This window comes from Panthera pardus, unplaced genomic scaffold (genome assembly GCF_024362965.1).
Source record: "Panthera pardus isolate Hobbes unplaced genomic scaffold, ASM2436296v1 HiC_scaffold_24, whole genome shotgun sequence".
NCBI lineage: Eukaryota > Metazoa > Chordata > Mammalia > Carnivora > Felidae > Panthera > Panthera pardus.
Window position 1 is genome coordinate 35618127 of NW_026526810.1, and position 15206 is coordinate 35633332.

At 32.7% G+C, this 15206-nt stretch overlaps 1 protein-coding gene across 5 annotated transcripts in view; it reads left to right on the forward strand.

The window, feature by feature from the left end:
* Positions 1–15206, forward strand: part of VPS13C (vacuolar protein sorting 13 homolog C) — a 195257-nt gene that overhangs the window by 171378 nt on the left and 8673 nt on the right. For 2 of the 5 annotated variants that reach the window (XR_008417070.1, XR_008417072.1), the window contains 9 exons: positions 1521–1602; positions 2588–2701; positions 3460–3535; positions 4374–4537; positions 5752–5797; positions 7448–7571; positions 8100–8214; positions 8960–10340; positions 13061–13149. Coding sequence is in view for 2 of the 5 variants with exons in the window: in XM_053889012.1 (XP_053744987.1) it covers positions 1521–1602; positions 2588–2701; positions 3460–3535; positions 4374–4537; positions 5752–5797; positions 7448–7571; positions 8100–8214; positions 13061–13149 (810 nt within the window). In the remaining 3 variants the exon portion in view is untranslated. Of the gene's footprint in view, positions 1–1520; positions 1603–2587; positions 2702–3459; positions 3536–4373; positions 4538–5751; positions 5798–7447; positions 7572–8099; positions 8215–8959; positions 10341–13060; positions 13150–15206 lie in introns of those variants that run through there. The other 3 variants (XM_053889012.1, XM_053889013.1, XR_008417071.1) reach the window with 2 other exon arrangements.

The window sequence follows — 15206 nt, forward strand, 5'->3', positions numbered from 1 at the left end:
ATTTTACTCATAAAAAGTATTATATTTTCTTCAGTTATTCATATGTTGATAATCATCAATGTAGATTAAAAATGGAATTGTTTGACTAGAAGGTTATAAATTGACCACATTTTAGAACAGACTTATATTTAGAAATATGTAGCAGTATGATGAGATTTCAGTATAATCATATGGAAAGGTATAGATAATAATGCCACATTTAATCTGAGAATATTTATGTGTGCTAGACACATATAAATTCAGTGAGTGTTTGTTAAACTGAATATTCAACAACAGTATTGGAACAAGTAGTTACCTTGGAGGAAAAAAAAATCCATTTATACCATTTCCACCGTACTTGTACACTATCAAGTTCCATAGGAATGGAAGGATTAAATATAAAATTCAAATGAGAAAGACTGAGGAAAACAATGAGGTTAATTGTTGTCAAATCTCTTAAGTAAAGAAAGTGTTCTCAGTTTAAAAGCAATGGAAAAACCCACAGTAGAAAATACAAGATAGATTTGACTACATAGAAAGTAAATACAACAGAATCAGTGAAAACAATTAGAAAACGAACTGGGAAAATAGAAGGACAAATATGACAAGGAGAGGATTAATAGTCTTAATATCAAACATTGATAAGACAAACCTAAAGATTCCAGTGCCATAATCACCAAAGTACAATAAGATAATTTGCAAGAGGCAAGATACAGTGGCTGATAAATATTTGAAATGTTCAGCTTTATCATATAGCAAATAATATATGCAAATTCAAGTAAATTGTCAAAGATTTTTAAATATGAGTAATCCTAGTACGAAAAAGGGCTGGGTCTAACAAATGGGCACTTTTTTTTTTAACTATTTGTAGGAGTGGAAAGATATATGTATACACACACACACATACACACACACACATATATATATATATGTCTCAAAGCCTCAAATGTTTTTGTAGTTTATCATTCAGTAATTCTTTTATTGGGAATTCAGTCCAAAAAAAATAATAATCTTGAAATGCAACTAAAGACTTATATTCAAAATTTACATATGGCAGCGCTAATTATTATGGTCAAGATTTGGAAATGTCTGACTATGGTAAAATTGTTTTCTTATGACATTTCCACATGATGGAATGCTATGCATCCATTAAAAATGGTTACATAGAATTTTTGAATAACATAGAGAGATCCTTATTCACAATATTGAGTGTAAAAATGCATACAAACTGTTTTAAATATTTTTGAATTGTATAGAAAAGAAAGAATTCAAAGTGGGAAATGAAAAGAAAAAAAAAAACCTAAAAAATTCCCTGTGTAATGGGATTATGGTTGAGTTTTTCAATCTTTTTACTCTTTGTGTACTAATTTTATAGTAATTTTGTTACCATAATATTAAGATCTCAAACATAAATTATATGTGGCAGATCTACAAATAGAATTGTAAAACAATTAGCAATGATTAACATACCATTGAAATTTTAAGTCTCTTTCTCTCCCAATGTAATGATCATGCCTTTGAATCTTTCTTTCTCCTCCCAGACTTGCTTATTATGAAATTCGGTATCAGTTTTACAAGAGAGATCAGCTCATGTGGAGTGTTGTTAGACATTACAGTGAACAGGTAATTTCCTATCATAGTAGCTCACAAAGAATATGCTTCATAAAATATCAAACAAAACATTTGTATGTGATTGCACAGTGTGCAACATTGTTTATCTAATTTACCTCAATCTGTAGTTTTATTTCTTAGTAGTTTTCTTGAATGACTAGTTTTTATTTCTTTAGCTCTTTCCCTTCTTAATAAAAGTTTTTAAAAGTTTCCTGTAGTGCCTTTTTTCCCTTTGCAATTATACATTTACCACTTTGGGAAGGAATACCAATGTAGGAGACATCTCACTTATTTCATAAATGTCTAAAGTTTCTAAGCATAGTCTAGTAGAAATGGGAGAGGAATTCTAAGCCAGGCTCTTTTCCATGCCTCAGTTATTCCATGGTTTGAATTGGGTGCAGGGGCAATTGTTGTTTCATGGTAGTGGGATACCATTGCTGTGCTATCGAATTCTGGGGTGAAGTTCCCCTTTCCTCCCTCTGCTAGAACATCTTTTCTCCTACGGTGTATATAGACATTATGGTTATTACCTATTCAAATAAGGATATACTTTAATTTGTTTTTTCTTTTGATTATTAATTATTTCCCAATCTAGTTTCATAGTAACAGTGATACTAACATATTAAAAATAAGTATTTTTGAATTATATATTCATTTAATATGCATGCTCAGCCATGCAAGGTCAGTGTCATCCTCCTTCCATTTTTTAGATGAGAAAACTGAGGCCTATAGAGACTAATTGACTTGTCCAAGGTTACATAGCTGCTAACTGGCAGACTGCCTTAAGCCAATCTATCCAAATTGAAAGCAGTTGTAAAGTACCAGCATAATGCCTGGCACATAGTGAAAGATCGGTTAATGGATATAGTGGTGGTTATTCTGCATAGCTTTCCTTTAACAACCTAATTTAGGTAGCACTCTCCTTTTTTCCCAAGGCATCATGATACTCTTTCTTACACCAGTAGTAAAGGACTTAATTTATCTTTTTTCTCTTTAGTTCTTGAAACAGATGTATGTCCTTGTATTGGGCTTAGATGTGCTTGGAAACCCATTTGGATTAATTAGAGGCCTGTCTGAAGGAGTTGAAGCTTTATTCTATGAACCCTTTCAGGTATTGATCTTATATTTAAGTATAGGTACAGAAAATGATACTCTGTTCTTTATGACAGATAATTTGTATTTTAATTGTATCTGGGAACTGAATCATATCCAAATAACAAAAATACGTTAATGTCATATTTTTACTTCAAATTACTTGAGATGACATTAAAAGGTTGTTTCAGAATTAATTCAGTGCTTCCGATGTCTAGGCATTAAAACGTGCCCACATCTTCCAAGATTTCATGTAGTTGCAAGGAAGACTGCTAGGTAGGTTCACATCATTTCAGGGCTGTTTCGCCACTATGGAAAGACTCATGAGCTATGAAAAGCCCACTTTGTTTTGTATTCAAGCTTTCCTCTAACCTATTCACCTCCATTTAAGGGACCCAGGAGCCCAAAGTAGTAAGAGTTTTAGCAGGACAAAGCAGAGAGAATACATGGGAAAACAAAAGAATCAAAACTGTGGGCTCTTAGTCTTGCTACCAATGCAGCTGGTAACTTCAGACTGTGATTGAAGCAAATGATTTATTTGTTTGGTTTTTGTTATCTCAGAAGAGTTGACTGAAACCATGTGGGCCGAAGGTGTCTTCATACCCAGTAGGTGTGCTGTCAGTATTTGCGTTAGAGGGGGAAAACTGTGACATCACAGTGTTTATGGGTCTTTACAGATTCTGTATCTTCATGGAAACCCTGAAATACTAGATCACAAGTCTTGAGATTATTTAAATTTTAAATAGCAAACTGTTCATTTATTTATTTTTTGGCCAGGGTGCTGTTCAAGGCCCTGAAGAATTTGCTGAGGGATTAGTGATTGGAGTCAGAAGTCTCTTTGGACACACTGTAGGTATGTATCACATAGTTGTGTGTGTAAATATATGTATTTTTTATAATAGTTATTCTAATATTCATTGTCTGTGAAAACAAATGATTATATTTAATAAAAGAGGGAACAGTTTTCTAATAGTTCTGTTTAAAAGATGTGTTCCCTTATTCTTGAATGGAACACAGTTTAACCGTAGACTTCCTGGGTTTGTTTATATGTCTTTGTAGTGTTGATTCAATGTCCTTTTTTGAAGAGAAACAATAATGTATCTTTTAGAACAGTTTTAGGTTTACAGAAAAATTCTGGAGAATCAGTATACTTTAAATAGTTTGATTCCTTTTCTTAATGAGCAGAAATGATAAAAAATACATTTCTGTGTGTTTGTATTTGAGACAGAATTTGATGCACCTGTTTAAAGCAGAGGTGTGCTGTGTATTGTGGTAATGCTGTTTGTTTGTTTATTTATTTATTTTAATATAATTTGTTGTCAAGTTGGCTAACGTACAGTGTATACAGTGTGCTCTTGATTTTGGGGGTAGCTGCTCTTTAAAGAAGCAATGTGATGGGGCACCTGGGTGGCTCAGTTGGTTAAGCGGCCGACTTCAGCTCAGGTCACGATCTCGCAGTTTGTGAGTTCGAGCCCCGCGTCGGGCTCTGGGCTGATGGCTCAGAGCCTGGAGCCTGCTTCCGATTCTGTGTCTCCCTCTCTCTCTGCCCCTCCCCCGTTCATGCTCTGTCTCTCTCTGTCCCAAAAATAAATAAACGTTAAAAAAAAATTTTTTTTTTTTAAATAAAAAAAAATAAAAATAAAAATAAAATAAAGAAGCAATGTGACTTACTTATCCGGGTCTTTTGATAGGTGGTGCAGCAGGAGTTGTATCTCGCATCACTGGTTCTGTTGGGAAAGGTTTGGCAGCAATTACAATGGACAAGGAATATCAGCAGAAAAGAAGAGAAGAGATGGGTCGACAGCCTAAAGATTTTGGAGACAGCCTGGCCAGAGGAGGAAAGGGCTTCCTGCGTGTAAGTCTCATACTGAGTCTTCAAGAAGTCCTGAACTTCTGTATACACTTTAGAATATGTACTCGAAGCTGGTTGTTTGAAACTTGGCATATTCCTTGTGAGTAAAAGTCTGTCACAACAGCAGTAGTGAAAAACCGTGGGTTTTGCTGTTTCCTTGTGCGCTCTCCTTTGCTGATACCACCGTCACATCTTTCCCCCAAATCCCAGACTTCGTTTGGCACTTGGGCTGAAGTCAAAACTCTAGGATGATGGCAGATTAGCTCTCTTCTGGAAGATGAGGAAGTAAAGCAGAGAGAAATATGGTCAATGATGGTAACGAGAGGGAGGGGGAGTTGTTTAGGTCATCATCACTTGACCATTTTTGTGGCAGGGGAAGTATATAAGTTAAGTTTTTGTAAACCAGGGACTGCTTTTCACTGTTTTTCAGCACTTTAAAAATTATACAGGTAATTACGAATATTGCTTAATTATACAGGTAACGTTATTTAATAAATAATGGAAATATAGGTAACTCTGTAAAGTTCTGTTTGATCACCCTCCTCTCTTCCCAGAAGCATCTGATTTTTTAAACAGTGGGTATACTTCAGTTCTCTTTCTTTGCGTTTGTGTAACATACAGGTAGTTTTATTTACTACCATTACTTGACAAGTATTAAGAATGTATAAACGTATTACTGTTTTTAACTTGTAATTGTAACGTGTTTGTACCAGTGATTTATAGTGTTGTGTGCTGTGTAAGATAAAGTACTTTACTTCTTAGGCTATCTGCTGTCCTTCAGAGGTCCTTTCATTTTCAGTTTTCCACACTTCCACTAAATTAAAAAGTTATTTCATTAAAATTTGTAGTTATATCTTAGGGATTATTTGGCTCAACTCATTCATTTTACTGGTGTGGAAACTGAGGCTTAAAGAGATTGAATCAATTGCCCATGGTTATAGAGCTAAATTGGTGCCAGAGCCAGATGTAGGATCTTTTTGCCTGCTTTTCTAATTCTTCCTGTTATAGAATTTTACTTGTACAAGGTGCTTTTATTTAAAATTTTCTGTTATGTAATATTTAAAAAATTGTAGTGCTCACTTAGCCACATGTTCACATTATCAAATAAGTCCTCATTTTTTTGAAAAAAAGTTTTCTAGTGTGTAGGTGGAGACCTCTAGTGGTTGGCTTAAGCACCTTCCATTCAGGTTTGACTTTATGATTGATATCTCTTTCAGGGAGTTGTTGGTGGAGTGACTGGGATAATAACAAAACCTGTGGAAGGTAGGTTGAGAATGTCTCCTTCCTGTACAAAGTCTCAAGAATTGATATATAATAAGCATAACAGATGTTATTGCTACTAGTTATTTAATTGAATTTCTGATTTTATGCTCATAGTTTTAAATTGGTTTTAAATGAATGTACTTTCTTCAGAAAGTAGATGAAGTAATAGATTATGATTCAGACTTTGAATGTTATTTTCAGTGGGACCATAGTTCAACTGGGTTCCTTTAGATCCTCAATAGCAATAGATCTTTTTTTATCCTATTAAAAAGGTACTTTATTAATTGCAGTCCCAGTCAAAATCCCAGTTGGCTTCTTTGCAGAAATTGACAAGCTGATCGTAAAATGTATATGTGAATTCAGGTGACCCAATATAGCCCCAACAATCTTGAAAAAGATCAGAGTTGGAGAACTTACACTATCCAACTTAAAAACTTACCATAAAAGTACAGTAACTAAGACAATGTGGTACTGGCATATGGATAGACATAGATCAATGGAATAGACTTGAGATTCTAGAAATAAATCCTTACATTTGTGGCCAGTTGATCTTCAACAAGGGTGCCAAAGTAATTCCATAAAGAATACCCATTTCAACAAATGGTGCTGGGACACCTGGATTTACTTAAACACAGCGTTAATGTGTGTGACAGCAACTCCACTTCTAGGTATATATCTAAGGGAATTGAAAACATGTGTTCACTCAAAAACTTATGTATAAGTGTTCATAGAACATAATAGCCAGAAGGTGGTAGCAACCTAAATGTCTGTCAGCAATTGCATAATTAAAGAAAATGTGGTATATCTCTACAATGGGATGGTATCCAGCTGTGAAAGGAAATCAAGTGCTGTTACAAGTGGAAGATGAATGAACCCTGAAAACATGTTGCTAAATGAAGAAAAAAAAAAAAAAGTCACAAAAGACCACATATTGTTTGATTGCATTTGTAGGAAATGTCCAGAATAGGCAAATCCATAGAGATGGAAAGTAGATTAGTGATTGCCTAAGTCTGGGGGGCAGGGAGGAAGGAGTTAAATTGCACAGGATCAGTTGAGGACAGGTTGTGGGAAATGGCGAATGATTGCTAATAGTCATGGGGTTTATGTTCGAGATGATACAAATTTTCTAAAATTGATTGTGGCGATGGTTGCACAACTCTCCTATACCCAAAAGCATTTAATTTGTATACTGCAATGGGTATGTGAATTATATGGTAAGTGAATTATAATTCAGTATGTTCTTTTATTTGAAAAAAAAAAGTAACACTGCTTGAAAAATCTCTTGAGGGTAGAATCAAAAAAGAAAAATTTCTGGTCATTTCTTAAACCTTAGATTCTTGGGTCTAAGAAGCAGTGGTTGTAAAACTTGAGCACCACTTAGGATGGCCCAGACAGCGTGTTAAAACACTGATCACTGGGCCTCACTTTCTGACTTAGTAGGTGTGGGGTGGGGCCTAATAATTGGTATTTTTAACACACTTTGAAAACAACTGTTTTTTACATTTTATGATTAAATTCAACTTCTTTAGAAAGCCAAAATGTAGAAGATTTCTAGGTAAAACAGTTCAGTATTTGGCTCAGGATTTTTTGAGTTCAAACTTGCTTATTTTAAAATATCTTTATACATTCATTGTCCTTGGTTTTATGAAGGTGCCAAAAAGGAAGGAGCTGCTGGATTCTTTAAAGGAATTGGAAAAGGACTTGTGGGTGCTGTGGCTCGTCCAACGGGTGGAATCATAGATATGGCCAGCAGCACCTTCCAAGGGATTCAGAGGTAATTAAGTACATACCATGTACAAGGCATGTGTCTATGGACTTATTGTTGCTAGGAATACATAAATAAGTTAAATACTTTGCCTGCTCTTAAGAGTGTTAAATTCTGACTGAAAGCGCTTACAGATTCACAAGGTGGAGTGCCACCAGAAAGGAGTAAGAGGAGACAGTTTTTATGGTTCAGCTTGTCTTGTGTTCAACAAATGTTTATTAGTATCTACTATATGCCAGGCCCTGTTCTAGATGTCGAGGATACAAAGAGTGGACAAGTTAGTCCCTGCCTTTGTTATTTTGATATTTTCTTTTCTTTAAGAAAAGGTGGGGGGGGGGGGGGGCGGGGAATTGGAGTCGGACAGACTTGTTTATAATACTTGTCGCATAATAATGGACTGGTTATTTAAAAATCACTCTGTTTTTATCAAATATTGGTACAATATGGAATGTGGTACAGTATTTAATATACATATATATTTGTATTATTTTGAAAGATTCTCACATATTTTTTGTGCTTATTCTGCTGCCTTTACAGGGCAGCAGAGTCAACTGAGGAAGTGTCCAGGCTCCGACCCCCTCGTTTCATCCACGAGGATGGCATCATTCGCCCATATGAAAGACAGGAATCCGAGGGCTACGATTTATTTGAGGTATAAATTCTGTTCTTCATGGTCATGGGTAAAATTCAATATTAAAGATTTCTAGGACGAGGATTCCATGGGTGGTTCTTAAAGTTCCTGATTCATGAACTTCTTGTAAGGATTATACAGGGAACATGGTTTGTAGAGTAGAATTTTATTGTTAATTTTTTTTGTTTTAGCATAATGTTTTAAATGGGAATAACGTCATTTTTTTTTTTCTGCACAGGAACAAAGCTTTTTTGTGCAGAAAGCAAAGCGTTAACAGAAGTCTTAGGCTTTATTACTGTTTGTGTGGTAGCTCATTTAGTTAACACTGTTAACTTTGGTCTCCTGCTTTATAGCTAATTATAGGAATCCCACTGCTTCCTTTTCTCCCAGCCAAATTAATTTATTTGGACTACTCTGTAAATCTAGATTTATTCAGGTAAACAGAAGCTGGAGGAAAGAAGAAAAAAGATTATGTATAATTATAATCTTTTTAAACCTTAAAAATGTTTTAAGGTGGATTTTTTTTGGTTTTTATTTTAGTTTTAACTTTACTGCTTTTAAATAATATATACATACGTAAATTGCTTTTCTCCCTTGACTGGATTCCCCCACCCCACAAAAAAAAATTTATTAATATTTTCCTACTTTGACTTCAAAGTAAAATGACTCTCCATTGTTCTTAGCCTTTGGTTTTTATTGTATGTTGATACATTTTATCTTCCTGCATGCTTCTAACTTTATTTTCTTTCTTTTTCTGCCTACACAGCAAGAACTGGAAATACAGGAGTAAATGTTTCCTATGCTACTACTTGATTTCATCCTTAAAAATCAAAACAAACTGTGGTATTAATTGACTGTCTTTGATTTATTTAGATTGATTGTTCATTTTAATTAAGTTTTCTTTACAACTCTCACCTCTCTCTCAACTTCTTGTACTGGCTCAACTACAAATTAGAATGGTGGTATCCCTGGTAATACTGTACAGGAATAAGAGATTAATATGAAATATTAAAGGATGTAGGAAATTAACTCCCTTCTTTTTTTAGTTGGTGAAAAACTTATATTGAGTTCAGAGGCAGACAATTTTACTATCATTTTGAAAGTTTTATCTTTCTTTATGGCATTCATGTACTTTCATGTAAATCAGAAAAATAAGAACAATTCTTATGTCCAATCTGTTATGTGTTCTTTCTATCTGTGAGTCCTGATGATGGAATGACCTAACTATGTTTCACACAGCACCCCAATTTACTCAATTTATGGGGCTGTTAACTGGGGCTTATGTTTTAATAATTGAAATACAAGTTGCTGTTGGTCTGTCCTTAGACCTCAAAGAAGCATTGAGACATGAATTTTGAGAACATGTGCCCTTAATCTCTTTTTTCTTTTTTTTAACCTCTCAGTACTCTTGCTGGACAAATAGCAATCATTTTATAATGATGTTACATAAATATCAGCCCTTGGCATTTTTACTTTTCAAAACTTGAATCTCCTTGTTGATTATGCTTATTTCACAATTATTAGTTTTACTTAACATAAATAAAAGTTGAACGTGTAATTAGGCAAATTATTTATGTGTCCCTTGAATTTATAGCTATCTTTAGTTTTAAAAACCAATCCTTTTTAAGCTTCTAAGTTTTTAAAGAGGATTTGTTATCTTAGTGAGAACAAAATAATTATAAACTATCATTTTGAAATTAGTACCCTCATAGTTAATTTTCAAAGTAAATTGCGGTTTGATTTCTTATGATAAATGATAGAAATGTTTGATTTGACTTAACAGCATCTTATCTAGCAGCTTTCATCCTTCTCCCCAAATTGAAACCAAAGTATAAACTGACATTTAATGTGTCATACATTTGAAGAGAGTGAAACTGCTAACGTATAACTGTTCAGTTGGATTATATATTTTTTAAATTGTCGTTACCAAAAGAAGTAATTGAATGCTTATTTAATACAAGCACTTTAAAGAAGAAAAAATGACACCCAAAGATCAGCCTAACACTGTAGCTGACAGACTCTTCTTGTGCCTAGATAATTGAGGGTTGGCAAAAATGTCACCGCATGTACAATTTCTGAGAACCAAGCACAATAACTAATCAAGATGCTGTCTTAAATCATCACTAATAATTACCCTTCCTTCTTAGGTAAAAGTAACGATTTTTAATTTTCTTGGATATATTGCAATTTTATGAGTCTTTTGGGAAATTGTATAACTTGTTTACATTTTTTCTTATTGTTTACCTTTTGTTTAGTTCTTTACGTTAGTAACCTTGTGATTTCCCTTTTTTCAACTGCATGTCTAGAAGCACAAAATTCAAGTAACTTTTATTATTTTAGCTAAATATATCTCTGATTTATTAGTTTTTGTTATTATATCAGACAACATTTTAAAGTTTAATATATTATTGTAGTTACTGGGAAAAATAAAATGATTGTACATTAATGAGAGGACTTGCTAATTTTTTCCATAGGTGACAGGGGTAGGCATGGATAGTTCAATTTAGGCTGTTTGATCCCTTGCCTATCTTGCTGTAATCACTTAGGTATGAAGTATTTATTGATTATCTAGACTGTGCTGGATATACAAAAGAAATGAAAACTTCAGTCCTTCAGGGACCGAGTATAACAAAACTTGTTATCGGGGTAAATATTAAAGAACACTGGAGTGTAGAATTATTCCCTCCTAGCCCTCTTACTATAATATGGATACATTCTAAATAATTTATTTGGGAATCTCTTCATTTACCCCATTTTCTTTTTCTCTTGAGTATTGCTCTGTATTTTTCACTAAGCTTTCAAAATTACTAAATCATACACTGTGTTTTCATAGGATATACTTTTCTGCTTCACCCTTATTCTCCTAAGATACTGTTCACACATGCATATATATATATATATATATATATATATATATATATGTATGTATATTTACATATATATATGCACACACACACATATATATATATATGGCCAGTTTTTATTTAATATTCACTTGGTTCACATACTTGTGACTATATGATATTTAAAATGATGTCTGTTGCTTTTTTATTTTAATTACATTTTTCCATGTTCATAGAAATGCTTCACTCTTAATTCTTGCATTACCATCTATTGAGGTAACCTTCTAGTGTGTATTTGATCATTCCAAGTTGTTGGCATTAAAGATGCTTCTGTTATTTTACCAACACTAATAATTCTGTGATAAACATCCTTATAAATATTGTTTTTTCATATATTATTTCCTTAGAATTTACTTGAAAATCTTGAATGCTTTTGATAAATATTGTAAATCTATTCTCCTGCTGCCATCAGTGACTGAATATCTTAATCTGAATCTCAGAGTGTAGTGGATTTTAGTAGTGCTTAAAATAGTTTCTGGTAGTGTAGTGTGGTGATACATTGCCCTTTAAAGGCTTTCACTGGTTCAAAGCACAATACCCTGATAAACTAATGAAAGTGCATACAAAATGGGAAGTGGGTAGTATTTCTTTTACATTGCATCTCAAATCTAAATATTTTAACATTTAAATTTCAAAGCTGAAAATAAGTGTATTGAATTGTTATACTCATTTCCCATTTTTCTTTATTATAGAATTTAAGGTATAAATATTGAAAGATTTTGGCTAATTCTCACAGGCAGGATGTGAAACAAGTGACTTAAATTCCACTTGTCTCTGAGACTCATTCTGAAGATGAGATCCTGTTTCTTTGGGGATTCATCTTTGTTCATGGCTTTTCATAACTGTCAAGGAATAACTGAACCAAGGATTTTCTAAAAATGTGTATTTAAGCATTGAAATAATAACAAATGTGCTTTCTCTGCTTGTGATTATTATTAGGTTATCGTTTTAATAATATTGATGTTGTATTCTTGGTTATAAATGTTATGGTCTTGTTTATTAGGTATGTTTATGTTCTGTAGTTTCATATACATTATATCATCTGATCTTTAATCGTGCATTATAGATAATGTCAATGATATTTCATTAGCATTAACTATAAAAAATAACTGTTTTTAATGTGTGCCAATTCAAATCACAATAGTTTGGAGATAGTTGAAATGAAAATAAATGTATTTTAATGTGCTATTTATACTTGAATTATTTATGCTTGTTAATTGTCTTTAGCAATAAATTGTGCCAGCTATTTGAAATCTTAGAAATTCTTCATGTTTGTGTTAATATTGACATAATATTTTCTTTTTTATCAAGAATATAATTTGGTGTATACATTGGCTTTTCATGCATGTTTAATCTATAAGACCACATAATTCAAAAACATTAAATATCAGTTCTCTTGGAATTTTATTATTGTGGTATATTTATCTCTCTGTAAATCAGTGATTCTTCACCTTTGAGAAGGGTCACAGACCACTTGAAAAAATTTGATGAAAAATATGAACCATCCTTTGAAAAAAGTTGCAAAACCACATTTTCAAAACTTTATAGTCTATTTTAGAGGGTTCATAGACCTTCCAGGTCCTTCCTTGGACCCAAGGTTAAGAACCCCTGTAATGTTAATGTCACACTTTTATATTTGCATATATTATATTCCGTTAATGAAAATGTGTGATTATTTCTGGTAGATATTTTTAAACTGCTCAGTTATCACAGAATGAGGTATATTTTATCAGAAGATCACTTAGTAAGTATTTAATACAGATTTGTCATTTAAGGCACAGTGGAAGTTAATTTATAAATGTGCTATGAATATTTTTCTAGTTTCATGTGCCAATATTGTGTTTTTGTTTCTAATAATTCTTTTTCCTAACTAGCACTGTTACTATAATAAACTAATACACAGTATTGGAAATACTATTTGGATGCATGTACTACGCAAATCTTGAGTCTTGTTTTCTTTTCAGAATCATGTTAAAAGGTTAGAAGGAGAGACTTATCGATGCCACTGTGCTATTGCTGGAAGCAAGAAGACAATCCTTATGGTTACAAATAGGTATTAACTTCAAGTGATATTTTTTCAAATGCAAACTATATAGATGATAAGAATTTTGAAAACTATCGTGGCAGAGGGTTTGGAGAACTATACTTAAATTACAAGATGTTCATTGTCATTGAATCACAAAGATACACTCTAGATGGGTCCTTTGAGGTTGTCTATTCCAACCCTCTCATTTTGGAGATGTTGAAACTGAGGGTCAGCATGTATCCCAGTTACACCACTACTGAGAGACGGAGTCTAGAATGGACTCCATACGTATAGCAGTCATATGTTACATGTGAATTGTAAATCCAGCTATGGAAGCTGAATTCATGAATCATTTTTTCCTAGTAGGTTTTATTTTAGATGATGAGAACACCTTTTTTAAGGATGGTATTACTTCTGTGTGTTTTTTTCCAATTTTTTCTAAGTATTTTGGGAGTGGTAGATAATTTTTCCAAATGTAAGAACTTGGACTACAGTACGTTTATTTTCCTAAGATTTATCCTACATCACTTACTCCCAAATGGCTAGTATATATTAATAATCTTCAAAACTTTCTTAGTTGTGTATTTCATAGGACCAAGCTAGGGTAGTTACAGTAGACAGAAATCTAAATTAGATTCTTTATTACATCGAAATATATTTGAATGGGAAGGAGAGAAAGTAAGACTAACATGACAGGATTTTGACTTAAGCCATGAGCTTTTCAGTGAGTCAACTAGTTGTATGGTTTGTCCATAAAGTAAAGATATTCACAGAACAATCTAAAAAGCATTTTTTACTGATTGGACAAGTAATCACTTATTTTTTATGCCCACAATTTTATAGTGTGTCCATTTTATTAGGCCAAAAACAATGTTTGTTTGTATCATATATTGTACTTAGCTTCAATGGCAGTGTGTTAATTCATTTTAAAATTGTATATCTTTTATGTAATTCAATACTAGGTAATGGAAATCAGGGGTTTTTTGAGGGGTTGTTTCTGGTAATACTTAATACTTTAAAACTTGTTTGATTTAGGCATTTTTTGGGAATATTACTGTGCACATTATATACTTGGTTTTTCTTCAAGTAAAATGAAAAATCATAATAATTTTAAATCTGGTCGCTTACAGAACTTTTTGGGAGGCAGTTAGTAAAATATTCCTGACCAGTACAGTGACTTAGTCTCCTTGTAGCTTTAGAAGACTCTAGCAGGAATTTCTTTGATTGAAGTAATTATCATTATGCTGATCTGTTTTACCTTTAATGCTTACTTAAAAATGGCATTTTGTCTAAAATTGGTGTTTTAAAAAATAACTCTTTTATTGCTAGAGTTATGTTTATTCATTGTATTTGATACAGATCAAGAATCAACAGAATTTCTTTAAGGGACAGATAGCAAATATTTAGGCTTTAAGGGCTATACTATTTCCCAGGTACTTAGCTTCACCTTGATTTGGCTCACAGCATAGTTTGCCCACCCCTGATAAAGACAATAATTTAAAGGATGGAAATAAAGTAACAGTAATTATGGTTTGTCTAGAACAGAACTGGTCTGTACTTTTGTCCCAATGAAATTATTAGTAGCTATTCCTTTCATTCTTAAAAATGTCCTGGTTTGAATCATAAATTATGATAGCCCCTAAAAATAGCCTTTACCAGCAATCCCACCAGCCAGCTGGTATATCTCATTTTTACATTATATATATTTTGTAAAAACTATGTACAAAAAATATATTATGTATATGTAACTAACTTAGGTTGTTCACCTAACAATGTATTATGATCATCTTCCCAAACCATTAGATATTCTTTGACAACATGATTTTTAATGACTATACAATATTGTATTTATGGCTATACTATAAGTTTTTCAAATGCTACCTTACTATTTGATAATCAGTTTTTTCCTTCCGAATACTGTATTATTATAAGCACATCTTTGCAGCTGAGTCTTCTTGCAGCTAAGTCTATAATTATTTTCTTAAGATAAGTTATAATCAGTGGGATTGCTGATTTAAAAATTGTGAAGGTTTTTGAGGCCCTGTCTATTGCCACGTTGTTTTGTCAGAACAGTTGTAATTGAT